This window comes from Physeter macrocephalus, chromosome 5 (assembly GCF_002837175.3).
Source record: "Physeter macrocephalus isolate SW-GA chromosome 5, ASM283717v5, whole genome shotgun sequence".
Taxonomy (NCBI): Eukaryota; Metazoa; Chordata; class Mammalia; order Artiodactyla; family Physeteridae; genus Physeter; species Physeter macrocephalus.
In genome coordinates, this window is record NC_041218.1 from 13,804,140 (window position 1) to 13,822,686 (window position 18,547).

Consider the following 18,547-nt stretch of genomic DNA (forward strand, 5'->3'; position numbering starts at 1 on the left):
GGAACTGTTTCAGCTTGATTAGAATCATAGCATGTAAAACCCAACTGGGAAATTATCTACAGACTTAATATCCTATATAAGTTGTTGTCTTTCATGGTTTCAGCCGTTTTTGCTTTTAAATTAGTGATGTCGTTGCTAGGTTTGTAACATATAGCTAGTCACCTTTCAGTGAGGTTTCCATGAGGCTTTTCTGTTGTCTCTAGGTTATTTGAGATAACTTTTTTAAAATTAGCTCTTGTCCTCCCTCTACAGGAGAATTTGCAGCCTTCAAGTAGCCACACCATCATGACAGCATCTACTCTTACTTAAGTCTTGTGTTCGTACAATTTGTTAACATCAAAACACACGTTCTGTTCCTTAACTCTTTTTAAAGATAAAAATTTTCAATGCATAAGCTGGTGTGGAACGGAATGGAATTTCCCATCCAACAAAAGAGGGAAGAATGTTTTAGGAACTAGAATTCTCTGCTGCCAGTGTTTCTTCTTCAACACAAATACCACGTGCATACAAGTCTGCCCACTCCCAGGAAGAAGGAGGAGAGACCCTGAGTTCTGACCTTTTGATGGTCAGGCATGATGGAAAGAAACTGCTGCTACAGCTTGGGAGATTTGCTCTGGAAAGTCTGCCAGTCAACTTTGCCCTTCTAACCACCAGATCAATATGTGGCTGATCATCTGATGGGGCAGTTGCAATCACCAAGCCTCGTTCTCTTTCCTGTTCTGGGATTTTGTTGTGGAGCTCTTTCCCCTAGCCACCACTGGTTAATTTCTGAGGGATGGAACAAAAATGCAGCATGCCCTTCCTGTATGGTGCATGTTCAGTCCTTGATACATTTTTACCAAAATGAAGCTATTTTATTTAAATGGAGGGTGAGAGATGAGGAGGTAGGTTTTGGTGTAGAGGAGAAGGGAATGCTGCATCTTTTTCCTGACCTGCTGGGTCTCTGGCCTTTGTTTCCTCGCTCACGCAGGCGCTGCCTGGCGGGCAGACTGGAAGCTCTGGCGCACATTGCCTTCTTTTCCCATTGGGTCCAGCAATGAAGACGAGTGTTTGGGGATTTTTTTTCTCCACGATGTAGCAAGTTCTCAGGAAAATACAATTGATATCTTCCTCCTAAGCTCTTCCAGTCACCAAGTACTTATGTGGCTACTTTGTCCAGGGCACAAAATGCCTGTATCTAATTAAAAGCCTACAAAACTGCTTGATAACAGTTTTGAATGTGAGACATTTATATAATTTAAATGTAAGGTACAAGTTTTAATTTCTGAATTTCTTCTATTATATTTTTATTAAAAAGAAAATAATTTTCAGATTTAATTGAATTGGAATAAAATAATACTTCCCACTAGAATTATATATCCTGGAAAATTGTATTTTTGTTATATAAACAACTTTTAAAGAAAGATCATTATCCTTTTCTCTACCTAAATATATGGGGAGTCTTAGCATAATGACAAATATTTATAATTTTTAAATTAATGGTACTTGCTGGATCCACACTAACATCTTTACTAATATCTCATTGTTTCTTCCAACTAACTCCTGCACTACATCCTACATTTTCTTTCTAGTCTTTGATCTAGCATATGCAACCTCAAATAAAAATGGTGGTGTCTCCATTCATTCTCCTCCTTCCTTTTTTCCCAAGCCTGGTCTTCAAAAGGTTGGTTAACTTTGGCAGCCGAGTCCCCCAGGCAGAGAATAGAGCAATTTTAGGTGTATTGGGACTGAGGGAGGATGTGAAAAGCCTAACTAACCTCAGTTGTTTTTATAGAAAGAACTGCTGTGGTGTTAAGAACCTTGTTCCTTATCTTTATAAATGGGGAATATAACCTAGTCATAACTTCCCTTGACCTTTACTAAAGTGTGGTATAAATCACAGTAGTAGCAAAGAAAGTGACTCTGTATGTATTAATGGCAAATACCCCCCTTATCATGAATCTGGACTCTGTTATCAAGATTTAAGAATGTAAATCAAATGTACCTAGCCCAACCAAGCTATGTAGTGAGGGACCTGAAAGAAATTAGACAGGACCTATAAAATAAATCAGGGAATTAGAAATTATTTAAAGTTTTCAAATTGTAAATTGCCCCGCTATTTTTCAGCCTACTAAAGCTTACTGTCATTAGATGATTTCTTGCTATGTTACCTATATTCAGAAGAAGGCCTGTTGAAAATTCCATGGACTTGTAAAAGATTGTCCCAGTAAAATGGGAAATAATCCTCAAGTTATTAACGAGTTTGAAAAGCAGTGTATTCTTAAGTCTTTTGTGAGCAGAGCAGTATCTTACAAAATTGAGAAATTGCAAAAATGAAAATGATTTGTGATTTGAAGAGCATCTTGTGTGCATAATGCTGCCTCTCTTTTAAAAGCATTGTTTATTTTTCTTTTAAAATATGTCCCCATAGATGCTTTTGAACATGCTTGTGTTACCTTTTCCAAGATTGGAGAGAGCTGGGCTTGAACAGTAGGTGTGTCCTGCCGGAGCCTGTAGTGCAGGACTCCCTACCTGAGCACGGCAGGAGCCAGCGCAGGAGCTAGTTATGGAGGGAGCTTAGCATTGGCGTTTTCAAAACAAAATTCAAGGTGATACACTGTTTTCTTCCCTTTCTTTTTAGAATAGATTGCTATCTCATTTGAAAAATCTCATTTCTTAAATGAAGCTGTGCCCAGAAGCCAGGCTCAGGGTATTCTTGAGAGATTTGTATAGAGCCCTTAAAAAATAAAAATAAAATTTCAGCATTTCCCTTTTCTTCCTTTTCTCCATTAAATACTTTTTCTCTAGTTTACAAATGGCATGGAAAAGGAATTTCCCCTGAGTTTTACATGCTTTTTTTGATGCTTAGACTACAGATAGACTTGAGCTCCTAAGAAAATACAAGGAAAGAACTCCTTGTTTGTTGTGCAGTGCACTTTATGAGTAGTTTGTATCAATATTATGTGGCTGCTTTACTGAAAAGCTTGTAAGGCTGTACTTATCTGTCTTTCCTATAAGGCGGCTGCAGTGCCTTCTGTAGTGTATTTTATTTTGGATAAGGAGAGGTGACACCTTCCGAAAAATTTCAGAGTAACCATAAAAGATTGTTTTAAAGTATGTAGTATTCCTGATGGACTTTTTCATCATTAAACTAGTCTAGGGTCTAAACTTGTACCACTGAAATAATATTGACCAAAAAGTAATTTATAAAAGGGATTTGTGAATAGAAAATCCACTGTAATCATTTGTACTTAAGTGCACTCTTAAAAGAAGATTGTCTCGCTGTCAAATTCTGGTTCCTTGACATCCAATCCCTGGTTTTGTTTGCGATCTGGTAGGACATGCTAAGGCAAGCTAGAAGATAAAATCCCATATACTTTAGTATACCTATTATATTTATGTCAATGTTGGAGAAGAAAGAATAGTTACTTAGTAATAAAGATCCAAGACTTCAACATTGTCAACCTGAAACTTTGTAAATATTTCCTAAATTCTTGTTTGGTGTGGTCACAGCTCTTTATCACACAATGTTATCTTTTACTCATCAGGCAATTTTGGAACTGCTGCACGCCCCTCCTCAGATCTCACCTGCCCCTCCCGTACATTCACCTCTCCAGCCTTGTGCACACCTCATTTAGCTTTACTTTGAAACACATTGCAGGGTTCAGGTGACCTCTTCAAAAACTACCTCCTCAGAATGAGGTAATGAATAGTTATTTATTTTAAAATATGAAAAGCCAGGAGCTCTAGAACATGAAGATGATTTAAGATTTTAATTTTTATGTGTACTTGTATTTGAGCCTTCTCATTTTGTCCTAAAGGGCATTATACATTTAAGCAGTAATACTGAAAAATGTAGCTCAGAGTATCTGAATGTTGTTGAAAGTGGTGCCAGAATCTGTTTAGGGGTACGTTTCAGAATTTTTAACCTTATATCGGTTGCATGAAATTAAATAGTTAATGGTAACACTTCACTAACCGTGATATAATTGTAATCTTCGGTAGGCTTAGCAAGACAGTACATCTTCATAATGAGTTAGCTGCAGCTTCGTCACATGCACAGATGCTCCTGTAGAGAGACTGCCCAGTTAAGAGGGTAGAATGATGACCCATTTTGCAAGTTTCTCTTCTTTGTCCAAATTGGCATTCTTTGTGCTAGAATATCAGCACTTTGAGACTAGCAATTTCAACCATTAGACTATTAAAAAGCAAAACAAACAAAAAAACCATAGCCAGACATGGAAAGTTTACCGTGAGTATAAACAGCAAATAGCTTACAGGTCATACATTGAAATGGTGTAGGTAAGGCTCTAGAAAAATACCTTGACAATTTGCCAAATGATCTTACTGTGCCTTCATGATGCAATAAAACTAAAATTTTAGCAGAAATCAGTGATTTGTGAAGAGAGCAGCCACCCTGGTCTAACTCAGCTGTGTTAATATTTTTTAGCGTGCAATTTAGACTGCAAAGATAAATGCACTAACGAGTTTATAGCCAAAATCATGTTTAAAAAAATGAGAAAACACAGGTAAATTTTCAGTGAACAAAATTATTTTTTTAAAGCACATAATCCCTAGTATAGTCAGATATATTTATCACATAGAGCAAATAGGTTGAAATCATAATTCAGTGACATTTCTAGAGAAACTTTTTCTACTCCCATAGGTTCTTCAAAGCATGGAACTTTTATATAACAGGAATGTTTGACAGACATTTTAAGAAATTGCTGTAGTTTAGGGTTGAAGTACTATATGCTGGGCAGTAGTCATATGTATTAACTAGTGAGAAGGGTGAAATTAACATATAGGACAGAATTTGATTTTCTCAGTTCCCAGAGTACTGCCAACCTAGTCACTGATTTTCCAGAGTTTGAAATATAAACTTGCCTCTCAGGATTTGTTTGCAAATTAAGTGGGACTGTCTTGCTAATGCTGTTCAAGGTGCTCTGGGGGCCAGGTGGAATCTCCAGGGGCTCCTCTGAGGGGACATATGGCTGGCGGGTGTGAACTGGACACACTCCATGGTGTGCTTCTAGTATCTTGATTCCTCACCACCCCCAAGAAAGGCTTCAGCAAGTTCTCTAGACGTTTCACTAAGGAGTATTACTAATGCCCATAGATTGTTGAGCACCCGAGGGGTGCAGTAGCATCTCTGCCTGATTGTATATTGGCCCCCAGAGGAGAATGAAGTGGCCAGTGTACTCATATTCCATGTTGCTAGCTCTGGTAAATTGAAAATACTGGTAAGATTTTTTTTTTTATTAGCACACTAGAGAGTAAGCTTTGTTTTGTTGTTTGAAGATAATCCATTTTCACTTGTTTGGGAAAACATTTAAATTGAATTTCAGTCCTAAATGTTGCCAGTTGGGGTAATTAACAGTTTCTATCAGGTGTTTTTAAGGTAGAAGAGGACAGAAACATAAGTCCTAAAATCTTAAATTAAGGTAACAGTGGTTTATTTTACAACACTTAGGGGTGGTTAGTCTCTACCTCAGAAAATTGATTGAGTGTATCTTTTATTTCAGTATCCACAATTTCAACTGTTGTTCTTGTCATACTTTTTTTTAACCTTTTGACCCCCTTTACCCAACTGTTAACTTAGTCTTATTAATTACTAAATCCGTTTCATTAAAATGTTTAATTTTATTTAGCAGTTTTGACTAATTACAATGATATAACCAGTTGTGCATGAGGACACAGCCAGTGAGTGTATCTGGGTTTTTTTGTGATGCTTTTTTTTCTTAAGAATTCTGTAGATTGAAGTACTCTTTGAAAACAAAGGACTAAAATACGTTTATTCGTGTTAGCATAAAAAAAAAAAAAAGATTTGTGCAAACCATCTGCTTCTCCTGGCAGGCTGAGCACATTGTCCAGCACCCACGAGTGGCTGGTTCTCATCACAGAATCTATGTAGGGAATCGGGCATGAAATTCACTGAAGAGATAGAGCAGAGGAAGTGTTGTGTTTACAGGAGTGGAGATAGGGCTTATGAGTAAGTTGCTTAGTAAGTTGATTTTGTTTTGAGAATTATTGTGTTACATTTGTGTGTTAAGCTTTTTTTAACCCACTTGTGTTTTGGTGGAGTATGTGTTACATAAGAGGAAACGTCAGACTAACATAAGCAACCAAGCTCACAGTCTAGGCACAGATGTAGACAAAGTGGACCAAAATGGGAGGGGGGAGGGTATGGGAGTAAGTCTGGGGTAGGGAAGAATTGATGTGAGGGTGGGAAATAAACTATAATTACCTGAAATAAAATGTAAGAGTGCAATAAGTGTGCTTTTTATTCTAAGCTGTGAACGGGTTTTTTAAAAAATCATTCCTTCCTAATACATTTGCCTGTGTTCTGTAGCTGATTAAAACCAGCTATGTAAACATATAATGCCTTTTTATTCATGTTAATTACCAACATAAATGGCTAACCTTTATGTCTTATTTATCTTCATGTTATGTTAGTTTACATACAGGGGTGTGTATGTGTGTGTATGCTGTAAATTTTCCCTCCGTCATTTGAAAACGCCTTTGTTGGGTCCTCTGTGTTTCCTTTGGCCATGCCACAGGTTATAGTCTCGGCTTGGCCTTCATATCGCCTGATTTGAAGGACTCTATCGCAGTGACGTGGCTCATTCAATTGTTGTACACTCTGACCCTTTCCTCACTCAGCAATTGCTGTTTCTTCTAAGATAGGAGTGTACAACTATGAGGAAATTGACATTAACTGTTTAACATATGTCCCTTCGAATTCTATTTAGTAGTTATGATTGCTCTTTGGTTTGGACCAAGAAAAAGGAAATCCGTGCCCCCCCGTCCCCTTTCACTTATTTCTCGGTTTGAGGACAATTCTTCTATAAGAGAGAGGAAAGGGAAATCCTTCATGTTTTAACTGCAGTGAGTTAATGGCCCCTGGTTTACTCCAAACCTTATGGCGATTCACATTCACATTCCTCTCCTCTCTCGCTGCCAGAGGTTTGGGTTTAGTTCACTTCAGTTCCGCTCAAGCATTGAAAAGGTTCTCATGGAGTCTGGGGTGTGCCCAGTGAAAAGATGGGGACTTTTTAATTGTCCACAGACCTCTCTATACCTGCTTTGCGAAAATTACAAAGGAGTAACTATTTTTAAAGCTTATTTTTCAATTCATAAAAAAAGACATTTATTTTCAGTCAAACGGATGATGTTTCCCTCTTGTCCCTTAATCCTCAGTGTTTGCTTGAATTTTTTTTTTTTTCAATTCTTCCCCATCCCTGCTTCTTGATACTTTGGGTTCTCTTTCCTGCTCAGGTCCTTTCATTTGTATTTTGGAGTTTTTCTCATGTAAATTTGTACAATGGAAAATATTGTTCAGTTTGGATAGAAAGCATGGAGAATTAAAAAAAAAAGACAGCTGAAATTCAGATTGAAGAAATTTATTTCTGTGTAAAGTTATTTAAAAACTCTGTACTATATAAAAGGCAAAAAAGTTCTATGTACTTGATGTGAATATGCGAATACTGCTACAATAAAGATTGACTGCATGGAGAAGTGTTTATCAAGATCATTTTTCTAGCACTGTCACATTCAATAATGGAAGTAGGGCTCTTGACAGTTCTGTCAGGCAGTGGAGGGACTAAGAAGTGTACATTGTTTCCAGTTACTGTTTGATGGGAAATATATGAGAAGTACTTTCAAAGTAAATTGTCAAGGTGAATACCTAGTACATTGCACCGGCTACACTCTCATGGTAGAGTTTTTTGTCTGGTGTTGGTGATGATCCTCAAGCATTTTATGATGCTGTGATCTGACTGTTCCCCTCCAGTGGCTCAAATGAAGTGTGTGCTGTAATAGTCGTTTAAGTAGTAGTCTGTAGAAGTTCCCTTTTCTGAACTTTGGTATCTTTCAAACTTTTTTGACACAACTTCCAGTAATACATTTTCTATAGGAACACAGACAGTACGCACAAATACATGTATTTGAAACTATGCACTCCTGTTTTACACTTTTCTTTGTTTTTTTTTTAATGCTGGCTACCTTCCCCCATGAGTTGATTTTATGCATTTGATTTCATAAAGCTTGAAAGACACCTAGAATATCATCAAGGCTATGTCATATTACCAGGCAGTTTCCAGAAGAGAGGTAAACAGTTTTAAGACTTTACCTGGAAACCCTATGTCTGAGAAAAATATAAACAAAAGTCTTCAAGATGGTACATATTTGAGGAATCTGGTTTCTGGTCTTCATGCCTCTTCCAGCGAATCATAAAATGCCGCTGAGACAAGTATTTTCTCTGCACTGCAGTTTTCTCATCTGAAAAATGTAATTCTGTAATAATTACAGAAACTCATTTTTAAATAACCTTCATACATGATTACAGTAGGGTAATTGTGGATTCATTTCTTAATGCATGATTCTGTAAGTTTTCCTTAAAATTTAGTCCGGAATTAAGAACCCTTTAATTATTGTGATAAAATTCTATTATAAAGAACCCTACCATACTAGCTCTTCTGAAATTTTATCAGGGGCTGTGGTAATTGGGCCTACTGTCTGGGCTCTGTAGTGCTTCTAGACTCGTAAAATGTTAGAGCCAAAAGAGTTCTTAAGGATTACATGGTTTAGGGACTTCCCTGGCAGTCCAGTGGTTAGGACTCTGCACTTCCACTGCAGGGGGCCCAGGTTCGATCCCTGGTTGGGGAACTAAGATCCCGCAAGCTGCGAGGCACGGCCAAAAAAAAGTTTATATGGTTCAGCCTTAAAGATTTCATGGTCCCCTCATCAGCTCCTGACTGTGAATCCCCAGGGATGACTTCCCTAGGCTCATGTAGCCAGGACTCGGTCAGGACTCCTGTTTCCAAGATCACTACTGTGCATTTTATATATACTGTATGTATAAAATTTTGTTGTGGTTGTGATGATGGCTATAGTGAAATTTGGGTAGAAATAGGTGTTGACTCCATGACATTGAGTTTGTAGCTAGAAATGGATGTTGTGCCAGGTGTATTCCACTTGCTCCTTCTGTCTTCTCCAGTCAAGCAAGCCCACTGCTCACGTAGGTGATAAAAGGTAAAGGCCCAGTTGCTGAGGCAGGTCAGTACCAGCTCAGGCAGCTCCCGTTTCCTCCACTGTACGCTGATGTCCTGCTGAAGCTCCTGATGAGATGGGGGGCAAAAGGTACCCGGGTCACCCTCTTCGACAGAATAGTTCTAGAGGCAAGTGGAACCAAGATGACTTCTGTACCTTCCCAGAACATGCACAACAGGTGTTCCTTACACAGTACCTCCCTGGTCTCGTATCTTTATTAGGTAATCAGTTGTGGTGTTTACACTCAAGTTTCCATAGGAAACTTAGTAAACTTACAAATTTGTGTGTTAAAATTTGACACTTAATATTCTCTGTTGCCGTCAATAATTATTTCACTGCCTACCCTTCCATTTATGAAAGTACATCTGTCCATCTACCAGGCTACACACTAAAACTGACTTAGAATGTACTTTTAGCTGTTCAATAGGAAGGAAGAAAAGGTCATCCTAAATGTCTGTCTTGCTTTAGGCAGAGGAGAAGGGTGGTACTGCATCTGCTGAAATAATCTGTTTACAGTTTATCTCCATATGGAGGCTTTTCTATAAAAATCAAACCAGGATTCAAGGGTCACTATAAACTTAGCTTAGACCCAATGGTCTAGAAATAATAATTGCTTCCATTCCTTCATGCCAGATGTAGTTCTGAGGGCTTTATGTGCTCACTCATTTAATCTATTTAATCCATTTTACAAACGAGGATATTGAGGCACAGTTCAAATAAGCAGTCTGCCCAAACTCACAGCAAGTAAATAAATGGTAGAACTATGAGTCAGACCAAGCAAGTTTGGCTCCAGAGCCTGAGTTCTTCAAGCACTGTGCCAGTTTTTCAAACTGCAGCCTGAAACCTATTAGTGGGTAGTAAAATCAGTCTCAACCATTTTTTTAAATGTAGACTAGAATATAAAAGAAAATGTAACAGGTAAGTTTTCATAAAACTTTTGTATTATTTATGTACGTATGTATACATACACACACACACTAGGTCACAATGTAAAATTATTTCTTAGAGTAGGTAGGTCATGATCAAAGAGCTTTACACCATCTACCTCACTCAGACCTACAGCCAGACAACCAGGATTTGAACCTCAGTTCTCTTAACTTGTAGCTTGGGCAAGTTACCTATCTACAGCTCAACTTACTCATCTATAAAATGGAAAGAATGTGAGGAGGGTGGAGGCCTATTCCTTGGGCCGGGACAATTTCTGCATCAGTGCAAACTGATTTCACAGCCCAGGTATGGAAAAGAGGATCCAGCATGTGGAGGCCACACTGGCCAATTTTAGAAGACTGCTAGTTTTAAAGTTACCTTTTTTTTTTTTTGCGGTACGCGGGCCTCTCACTGTTGTGGCCTCTCCCGTTGCGGAGCACAGGCTCCGGACGCGCAGGCTCAGCGGCCATGGCTCACGGGCCCAGCCGCTCCGCGGCACGTGGGATCTTCCCGGACCGGGGCACGAACCCGTGTCCCCTGCATCGGCAGGCGGACTCTCAACCACTGCGCCACCAGGGAAGCCCTAAAGTTATCTTTTAATTCAAGTCAAGCAACTCTGATTGATTTCTAAGGAAAAAAGCTAATAGGATTACCCTACTTGAGTTCACTGTTACAGGTGGCAGGGGGTGGTGGTGGCAGTGGAGAACAACAAAAAAATGAAACCTAAAAAGTACACAGAGATCTAATGGTCTTTTAAAGACCATAAATATTTATCAGGTGAGACAGCACACTCCTACACAGGTGAGTAAACACAAAACCAAGGACAGCCTCAGACACCCTTCGCAACAGGCTCGGGACACCTAGGGAGAACCAAAGCGCGGGGTTGGGGGTGAAAAACCTAAGAACTAGGAACTCGAATTGGACCACCCCCCGCCTAGAGCCTGTCAGAAGCTTTCGCACTGCATTTAACATAAAATCTAAACCTGCAACCATGACCTATTAATCTCATCTAGTCCCACCCTCTCCTCCCCTGCTGGAACCCCACTGGACTTTCTGTCCCTTAAACCTGGTGACCTTGGTCCCTCCCTAGACCTTGGTTCTCGCTATTCCTTGTCCCTGGGCACTCTTCCTTCAGACCACGCACAACTGGTTCCTGCTACTTGTTCAGGTTTCAGCGCAAATGTCTTCCCCGCCCACCGAAAAGATCAGCATCATCCATCTCTAGCACCCAATGTTATTTCCTTCACAGCAATTAGTAAACCTCACTTGTCTGTCTTCCCTTCCTAAAATCTACGTTCTCATCTGTCTTGTTTAGCATGGTATTCCCATCACCTAGGTAGTCAAAAACCTAAATTAAAAATATGAATAGTTATGCTTCTGGGCAAGTCATTAAGCCACTCTACTGCATATTTTTATCTGTAGATAGAAGAAAATTCTGTCCTACCTCCTCTCAGAATTGTGATGCTACAGAAGGTTGAAAAGTACTTTGAAACAAATTTTTGAAAAGCTGCCTCATCCTATTTCACCCTTACCTTGCACTCCTCTGGCCCCTAAGAATTCCTGGTTAGACGTGTGTCTTAAGAGTTCCACAAATGGTGACTCAACACAATGCCCAGCCCACAAGAGATACACCAACACAACAGATGGACCACACCGACTTCTAACCTCTCTGTATACTTGGGCAAGAATACACTAGCAGTAGAGAAATGGCAAGAGTTTCACATAAACTTTCAGTGTACGTACGACTAAGACATCAGCTAAGGAGGCAGGCAGTATGGCACTGTAGTTAAGCGTGGGGTCAGACCTAATGTCATCACTCATCAGTGTGTGACCCTAAGCAAGTTACTTCATTTCCTTGAACCTCGATGGCCTCACGGATAAATGGCACTAAGGCTTATCTATCGACACCACGGGGTACCCAAGAATACCCACCAAAAGGGCTATAACCAGTTAGCACAGCAGCTGTGAGCACAGGAAATAATCCATAAAGGGTGGTCGTCATTATCAGAGATATCCATAACTCAGTTCCTCATTCTTGACCAAAACTTTAATTTACAACTTAATATACAATATGATGTCTGTAACTTCTTGAAATTCTCACCTGGCTCCTGCAAGGAAACAAAAGTGAAAAGCTTTAAGAACTTTTGTTTTCAATAATTCAAATCCATCATTCTTGTTCATTCAGTTATTCAAGTATTCGTTGAGCATCAGTCATGTGAGTAGCCTTGCAGAAGAGTCACATCCCCTTGCAGATTTCTCAAAGGGTTTACAGTCTAGCCATTAAAATGTTAATGACTGTGTACAGGAATACTGGAAGATATGTAAGAAGATAGGAAGAGGCTAGTGCTGGCAGACCCGTTAACACTGGGGAAACAAGAGGCCTGGTAAGGACCTTGTAAGGCCTGGTAAGGACTCTTGTCCATAGGAAAGCCAGCGACAGGAAACGAGCTATAAAACAGCTTCACTGTTTGCCCCACCACCACCTGCCCCCGTATACACAAACCTGCTGCAATTTTCGTGTCAATAAGCTCCTTCGAATTAAAATAACAGCAATACTAGTAGTATGATTTAATGGGAACATTTACCTGTCTCTTAATGCTTCCTATCCTTTAAAACAATTTCCAAGGTATTTTGAATGATGGCAATTATTAATGTGCAATGGTTAATTTTTTTGTTTTACATTTTTATTGAGGTGTAATTAAAGTTAAAATGCGCAGATATTAAAGGTCTAGTTCAACGAATTCTGACAACTGTATGTACCCACATAACCCCAACCCCCACCCTCCCTCTATAGATGAGTATCACCAGTTCACAGACTTCATATAAATGGAATCATTCATTATTAGTACTTTTAAGTGACTCACTCTTTTTGCTTAATATGATGATTTTGAGATTTACCTAAATGACTGTCTTGTAACTTCTTATTTTTAATTGCTGAATTATTACTCAACTGAATGAATATACTGTAATATGTTTATCCATTCTCTCACTGATGTACAATTAGGTCTAGTTTGGAGATACTAAGAAAAAAATTGCTAGGAAAAATTTTGTACGGATGGCCATATATTTTCATTTCTCTCGACTAAATGCCTAGGAATAAAGTCGTTGAATCCTAGGATATTCGTGTTTAACTTCATTAGAAACTGCCAAATAATTCTACAAAATTGTTGTAGCTTTTTACATTCTTACTGGCAAATATTCCAGCTGCTCTGTATTGTCATAACATTTAAAGTTGTCAGTCTTTCTAGTGGGTACAAATGATATCTTACTGTAGTTTTAATTTGCATTTCCCTGGTGATTAATGATATTAAGGGCCTTTTTTCATGTGATTATTGGCCATTCATATATCTTCTTTTGTGAAGTATCTGCTCAAGGCCTTTGCCCATTTTTCAATTGGGTTGTTCATCTAATTTTTGTTGATTATAGAGGTTCTTTACATATACTAGATACAAGCCCTTTGTTGGATATATATGCTGTATTTTTTCCCAATTAGTGGCTTGTGTATTTATTTCCTTAATGGTGTCTTTTGATAGCAGAAATTTTTGATTAGGCTAAATCAAATTATCAAGTTTTTGTAGTGCTTTTGTGTTTTCTCCAAAAGTTTTTTGTGTGCCTTAAGATCCTGAAGATACTCTCTTGTGCTTTCTTTTAGAAGCTTTAAGAGTTTGGGTTTTATTTTTAGGTCTATTATCCATGCAGTGATTAATTTAAAATCATATTAAATGTGAATGTCTTAATCCCTGAGGGATTTGTGAGGAAAGGAACTCCTCCTAGTATCTTCCTTTTGAAAGAAAAACTCTCTGACTTCCTGATTTGGAAAATGAAAGGGCCACAACCTTTTACTGTTAAAAGAGTTAATTCCATGCAATTCCATATTGTAACATTCCCATATACTCAAATTTTCCATTAAAACGCTGAGGGTAGAACACTGTATTTTTGCAGTTACAAACAAGCTCCGTATCTATCTTGTCCATCACTCTAAGCCCTGTGCATTGTTGGTGCTTAAAAAGTCTTTGATCAATAGATAGATAAATGGGACCCTAAACGGTAACATAGCTTAGGAAAAAATAATTTTTTAAAACATGAAAAGGAAGATGAGACTAAAAGTGTGTATGGGGAAAAGGGGGCAGAATGACAGCAAATGTGAAAATACCAAAGGCAGAAATCAGGCATGATGTGTGACCTGTTCTTCATGCTGTTATAAGATGCACTGTTTCTTTGAGACCATCATAGGTGCAAAGTCAAAACATGTTTATTGGCAAAAGTTAAATATAACTTTAAAAAGAAACTTGGGGTATACCCACCTGGAAAGAGTTGAGTCTACATTTTCAGTCTTCATCATCAGGAAGGATACCTAATTCTTCATCCGTCCACTGGGAAGGATCTGGATATGGAAAGTGACCCTGATGACAACCAATTAAAAAAAAGTTCAAGAATCTACGCTCCGTACAACTGGTTACATTTTAGAAGAAGCCTTGAAAAGAAAAACATCCTTGACATAGCACAGGAACAAATTCTACTTCAACCATCTGATGGTCCAACTATTCTTCAATTTGTTCAAAATGAGCTGTGGCCTGAATTTTAAAAGCCTGGCCATTTTGGAGCTACTGGCCTGAGCCAGCATCTGAGTACGTGTTTGTATGGAGCGTGGGCGGTACGGAGACAACAGATTTCAAAGATACCCCGTGTCACAACAATCTCTTGAATCCCTGACAAAACATAAGGTCTCAAACTGTCCTGTCATTCCTGCTGGGGGATTTGGAAGCCCCAGGTGGACCCATTCCTTGTTGATCCTGATTTAGGGCATATCCGGCTGCATCGTTGTCTCGTGCCAGACAGCCGCACAATAATCCTGACAGCTGCCCTACAGTGAGATAAAGGTGTCTGTGTGCTGCCACAGATACCATGCAGCTCCTTACTGGGTGACAAGGGCACAGAGAAATTGTCAGAGAAGTGGGATATTAATCAACCTGATGCTTCTAGAACTCACTGTATAAATTTAAGATTTTTCCCTATCCTAAAAAAAAACCAAATTTACTAAAATTCAAAGTATTCTGGATCAATAAGCATGGATTTCAACGGCTTCAAGGTGTAATTTCCTAGAGAATAGCATCTGTGCAAATGTGATTAAAAGCTCCTTTTGAGGCCAATGACAGGTTAGAAAGTCACCAGTAACTAACTTCCCTCCGGAGGGAAATTAGCCCACATCCATCCCACCTCAATCTGGCTGCCTTGGGCCTCTGGACAGACTAAATAACATTTATCATTTAAAGGCATTTAACTGTGAAACTTAACCTGCTGATGAACCCCTACCCTAGCTTGGAAAGTAAGGGAATTAGCTTCTATAGTCTCGCTTCCAAATATGGCCACCAAACAGAAAACATAAGACAGACATGGGCCACCTACATGTATCAATACATCCCTGAGTGGAAAAGGTCAGAGACAATATGTTTCATAAAATAAAAGGATTCCTGCATATACATAAGGACAACATGGTGAAGAGATACATCCAGGTTGAAAAACAGTCTACAAACAGAAAAAAAAACAAGCTAAGCTATTAAGAGATCTTCCCTCCCCACGCCCAAAGACGGACAAGAATTATCCTCCTGCACTTACCAGCACGGCATCTGAGTCATGCCAGAAGCGCCAGAGAATCCAGAACCACATGGTTGCACTGAAGAACTCTGCCTTGATCACCTGGGATCTGGTCAGCTGGGGAAACTGTCTGTACCGGGGCTCGAGAGGCACACCTCCACCAGCACTACGTGACGAAACAGAAATGTTAAGCAGCTTGCTATATCTTCAAAGTGTGAACTCATCCAAAACTTTGAGTTAAATCCAGAAACTAAACCTTTCTCATCTCCTCCACAAAACACAGAATGGCAGGGCTCCACAATCCCTCGAAATACTCCTTTTTCAGAAGCTTGCTTTAAACTCGTGCAGCAGCAAAAACTGGCCTGAATTGACAAGAGGCTAATTATGATTTTCATTTAGTGAATATTGATATATTTTACACCAGAAATATGAATGTGCTGATTATGGGGTACTGGCCCCAAGGGTTTTGATTAAGGAATCATAAACCTGTAGTAGTAAGTCACTAGCTTATCCAGAAAAACAAATCAAATTTATTTTGTCTGGTTAGCCATCTATTTCAAAGGCAAATTATGTCCTCTGCTCTATTACAATCTTTATTAAAAGACCACTTTATGGAAAAGAGGACTCAGCAGATCCTTTTAAATAAGCCAAAAGCACTGAGCAAAAAGCAGAGTCTTAAACAGTAAGTTTGAACAAGTTTTTCGGGTTTTTGTGTTTTCGTTTAGATGACAAGGTGTGGAATATAATCCATACGAGCTATACTCATTTTATTCAGTTGGACTGTAATTATTATAGGTTGAATCTAATTCCAATAATAGAATTTGTACTTAATGGGGCTACTTTCAAGTCCTATTCAGCAGCTATATATATGCTATTACCTACAAATGGATATAGAAAATGTAAAGAGAGGGACTTCCCTGGTGGTGCGGTGGTTAAGAATCCACCTGCCAATGCAGGGGGACACAGGTTCGAACCCTGGTCTGGGAAGATCCCACATGCTGCGGAGCAACTAAGTCCATGCACCACAACTACTGAGCCTGCGCTCTAGAGACCACGAGCCACAACGACTGAGCCCACGTGCCACAACTACTGAAGCCTGTGTGCCTAGAGCCCGTGCTTCGCAACAAGAGAAGCCACCGCAATGAGAAGCCTGCGCACCGTAATGAAGAGTAGCCCCCGCGCGCCACAACTAGAGGAAGCCCGTGCGCAGCAATGAAGGCCCAACGCAGCCACAAATAAAAATAAATAAGTTAAAAAAAAGTTTCCGTCAAGTATCACTGCTTTACACCCTGAATTTATCATACTGCTTCTGTATGCCAATTATATTTAACAGTATCTATTCAGGATCTATCTGCATATAGATACTACATTATATAAATAAACCATGGGGGTGGGAATTCAATATATTGTAACAACAGCCTTCCTCTTTGATAGGTTTTGGATATAGTCTAGTAATAAGTACCCATCAGTTAAACTCATTTAAAATAAGATTTGAGAATTATAGTTTAAACCCATTCCCAGAAACTCTCCACATTTAATTACTGCTAGAGTGACATGTTTTAACTATGACTTGAAATAAGTGGGTCACTGACTGCAAGGTGGAAATCTTTTTGAACAAAGATTTGAAACACTGCATGCAATTAGAGAAAAGGAATGGATGACCTAACAATTGCCATGATTAAGGAATATAAAGATTCCACAAGCATCTAATGTCATGTGCCAAGACAGGTTGTTAACCGCACTATGGCAAACTAGACAAGCTGAACAACCCTCCACATTGAAACAACTACAACAGTAGTTGAGATTTTTTTTTAAATTTTAATAAATCATTGACCAGACACAAAAGAAAGGAATCTACCAAGGGCAAAACCCAAGTTAAAACAAGACCTGGAAACTACATGAGCGCTGAAGCTGGCCTTCGCCCTGAGGGTTTCTGCTGTTCCCCAGACTCTGTGACCCTCTACCTGGACAGCTGTGGGAGACACGAGAAGCCTGGGGCCCACCCAAGATGAGAAGTCTAATTACTAGACCCCTGAAGAAAGCTGCAGCCCCATGATATAAGAGTGAATGGGACATAAACCCGCCATGAAGAAGGGAACAGGAATTTGTTACCAGTAGCCAGTCCTCAGGTGGGTTTGCACCCAAATTCACACTACCTGGGTTTTGGACATTATGGTCCAAGAGAACCTCAACCCAAGAATTTAAAGTGGTCTTGGATTCTCTGAACCCTTGAGAAGCAAGACCTCAAAGAATTCTGACAGATAACAGTTCCAGGAAAAGTTCACAGTCAAAAATTACAAGGAAATAAGACACTATGAGTGAGAATCAGCAAAACAACAGACAGCAGTATCAAATATACAAGACTTGAAAAATGGATAATTACAATTTATAATACAGAAAACACGTTATTTTTAAATAAAAGTTTGAAATTAATAGCAAGGAACAAGAAACTATAAAGATCAAGTTTGAAACAACAGAATTTCTAGAAATAAAATGTAATCATTTGAAATAAAAGGATTAAAGCCAGGATTAGACACAGCTAAAAAATACGAAAAGAGGTCAGAAGGATGAGAAAACCCAACATATGCCTAATTCGTGTCCTATAAGAAGAAAACAGAATGGGGAAGCAACAATATCCAAAGAAATAATGGCTGTTCCAACCCAGGATTTTTAAGTGTCAAGTTTAAAAAAAGAAAGCACCATAACTCTCCGTGAAAGTTACCTTTTTAAAACATAAACCAAGGATGAATTGGGAGATTGGGATTGACATATATACACTAATATGTATAAAATAACTAATAAGAACGTGCTGTATAAAAAATAAATTCAAAAAAGAAAAATAGGGCTTCCCTGGTGGCGCAGTGGTTGAGAGTCCGCCTGCCGATGCAGGGGACACGGGTTCGTGCCCCGGTCCGGGAAGATCCCACGTGCCGCGGAGCGGCTGGGCCCGTGAGCCATGGCCGCTGAGCCTGCGTGTCCGGAGCCTGCGCTCCAC

The 18,547-nt window shown here is 39.2% G+C and overlaps 2 protein-coding genes and 1 non-coding gene across 7 annotated transcripts in view; 2 read left to right on the top strand and 1 right to left on the bottom strand.

Annotated features, from left to right (window-relative positions):
• BRAF (B-Raf proto-oncogene, serine/threonine kinase) overlaps positions 1-7,067 on the top strand; it is a 149,568-nt gene extending 142,501 nt beyond the window's left edge. For all 5 annotated transcript variants that reach the window (XM_028489662.2, XM_028489664.2, XM_028489663.2 and 2 more), the window contains one exon: positions 253-7,067. In XM_028489662.2, the coding sequence (XP_028345463.1) occupies positions 253-275 (23 nt within the window). In that variant the 3' untranslated portion in view covers positions 276-7,067. The remainder of the gene's footprint in view (positions 1-252) is intronic.
• Positions 7,068-8,573: 1,506 nt separating this feature from the next.
• Positions 8,574-8,646, top strand: TRNAG-UCC (transfer RNA glycine (anticodon UCC)). Its single transcript has one exon. It is a non-coding gene; the product is annotated as a tRNA-Gly (tRNA).
• A 3,314-nt stretch (positions 8,647-11,960) lies between these two features.
• LOC102987193 (NADH dehydrogenase [ubiquinone] 1 beta subcomplex subunit 2, mitochondrial) overlaps positions 11,961-18,547 on the bottom strand; it is an 8,072-nt gene continuing 1,485 nt past the window's right edge. The window contains exons 2-4 of the mRNA XM_028490303.2: positions 15,574-15,757; positions 14,262-14,360; positions 11,961-12,065 (exon numbers count right to left, since the gene is read on the bottom strand). Of these exons, the coding sequence (XP_028346104.1) occupies positions 14,286-14,360; positions 15,574-15,757 (259 nt within the window). The 3' untranslated portion in view covers positions 11,961-12,065; positions 14,262-14,285. The remainder of the gene's footprint in view (positions 12,066-14,261; positions 14,361-15,573; positions 15,758-18,547) is intronic.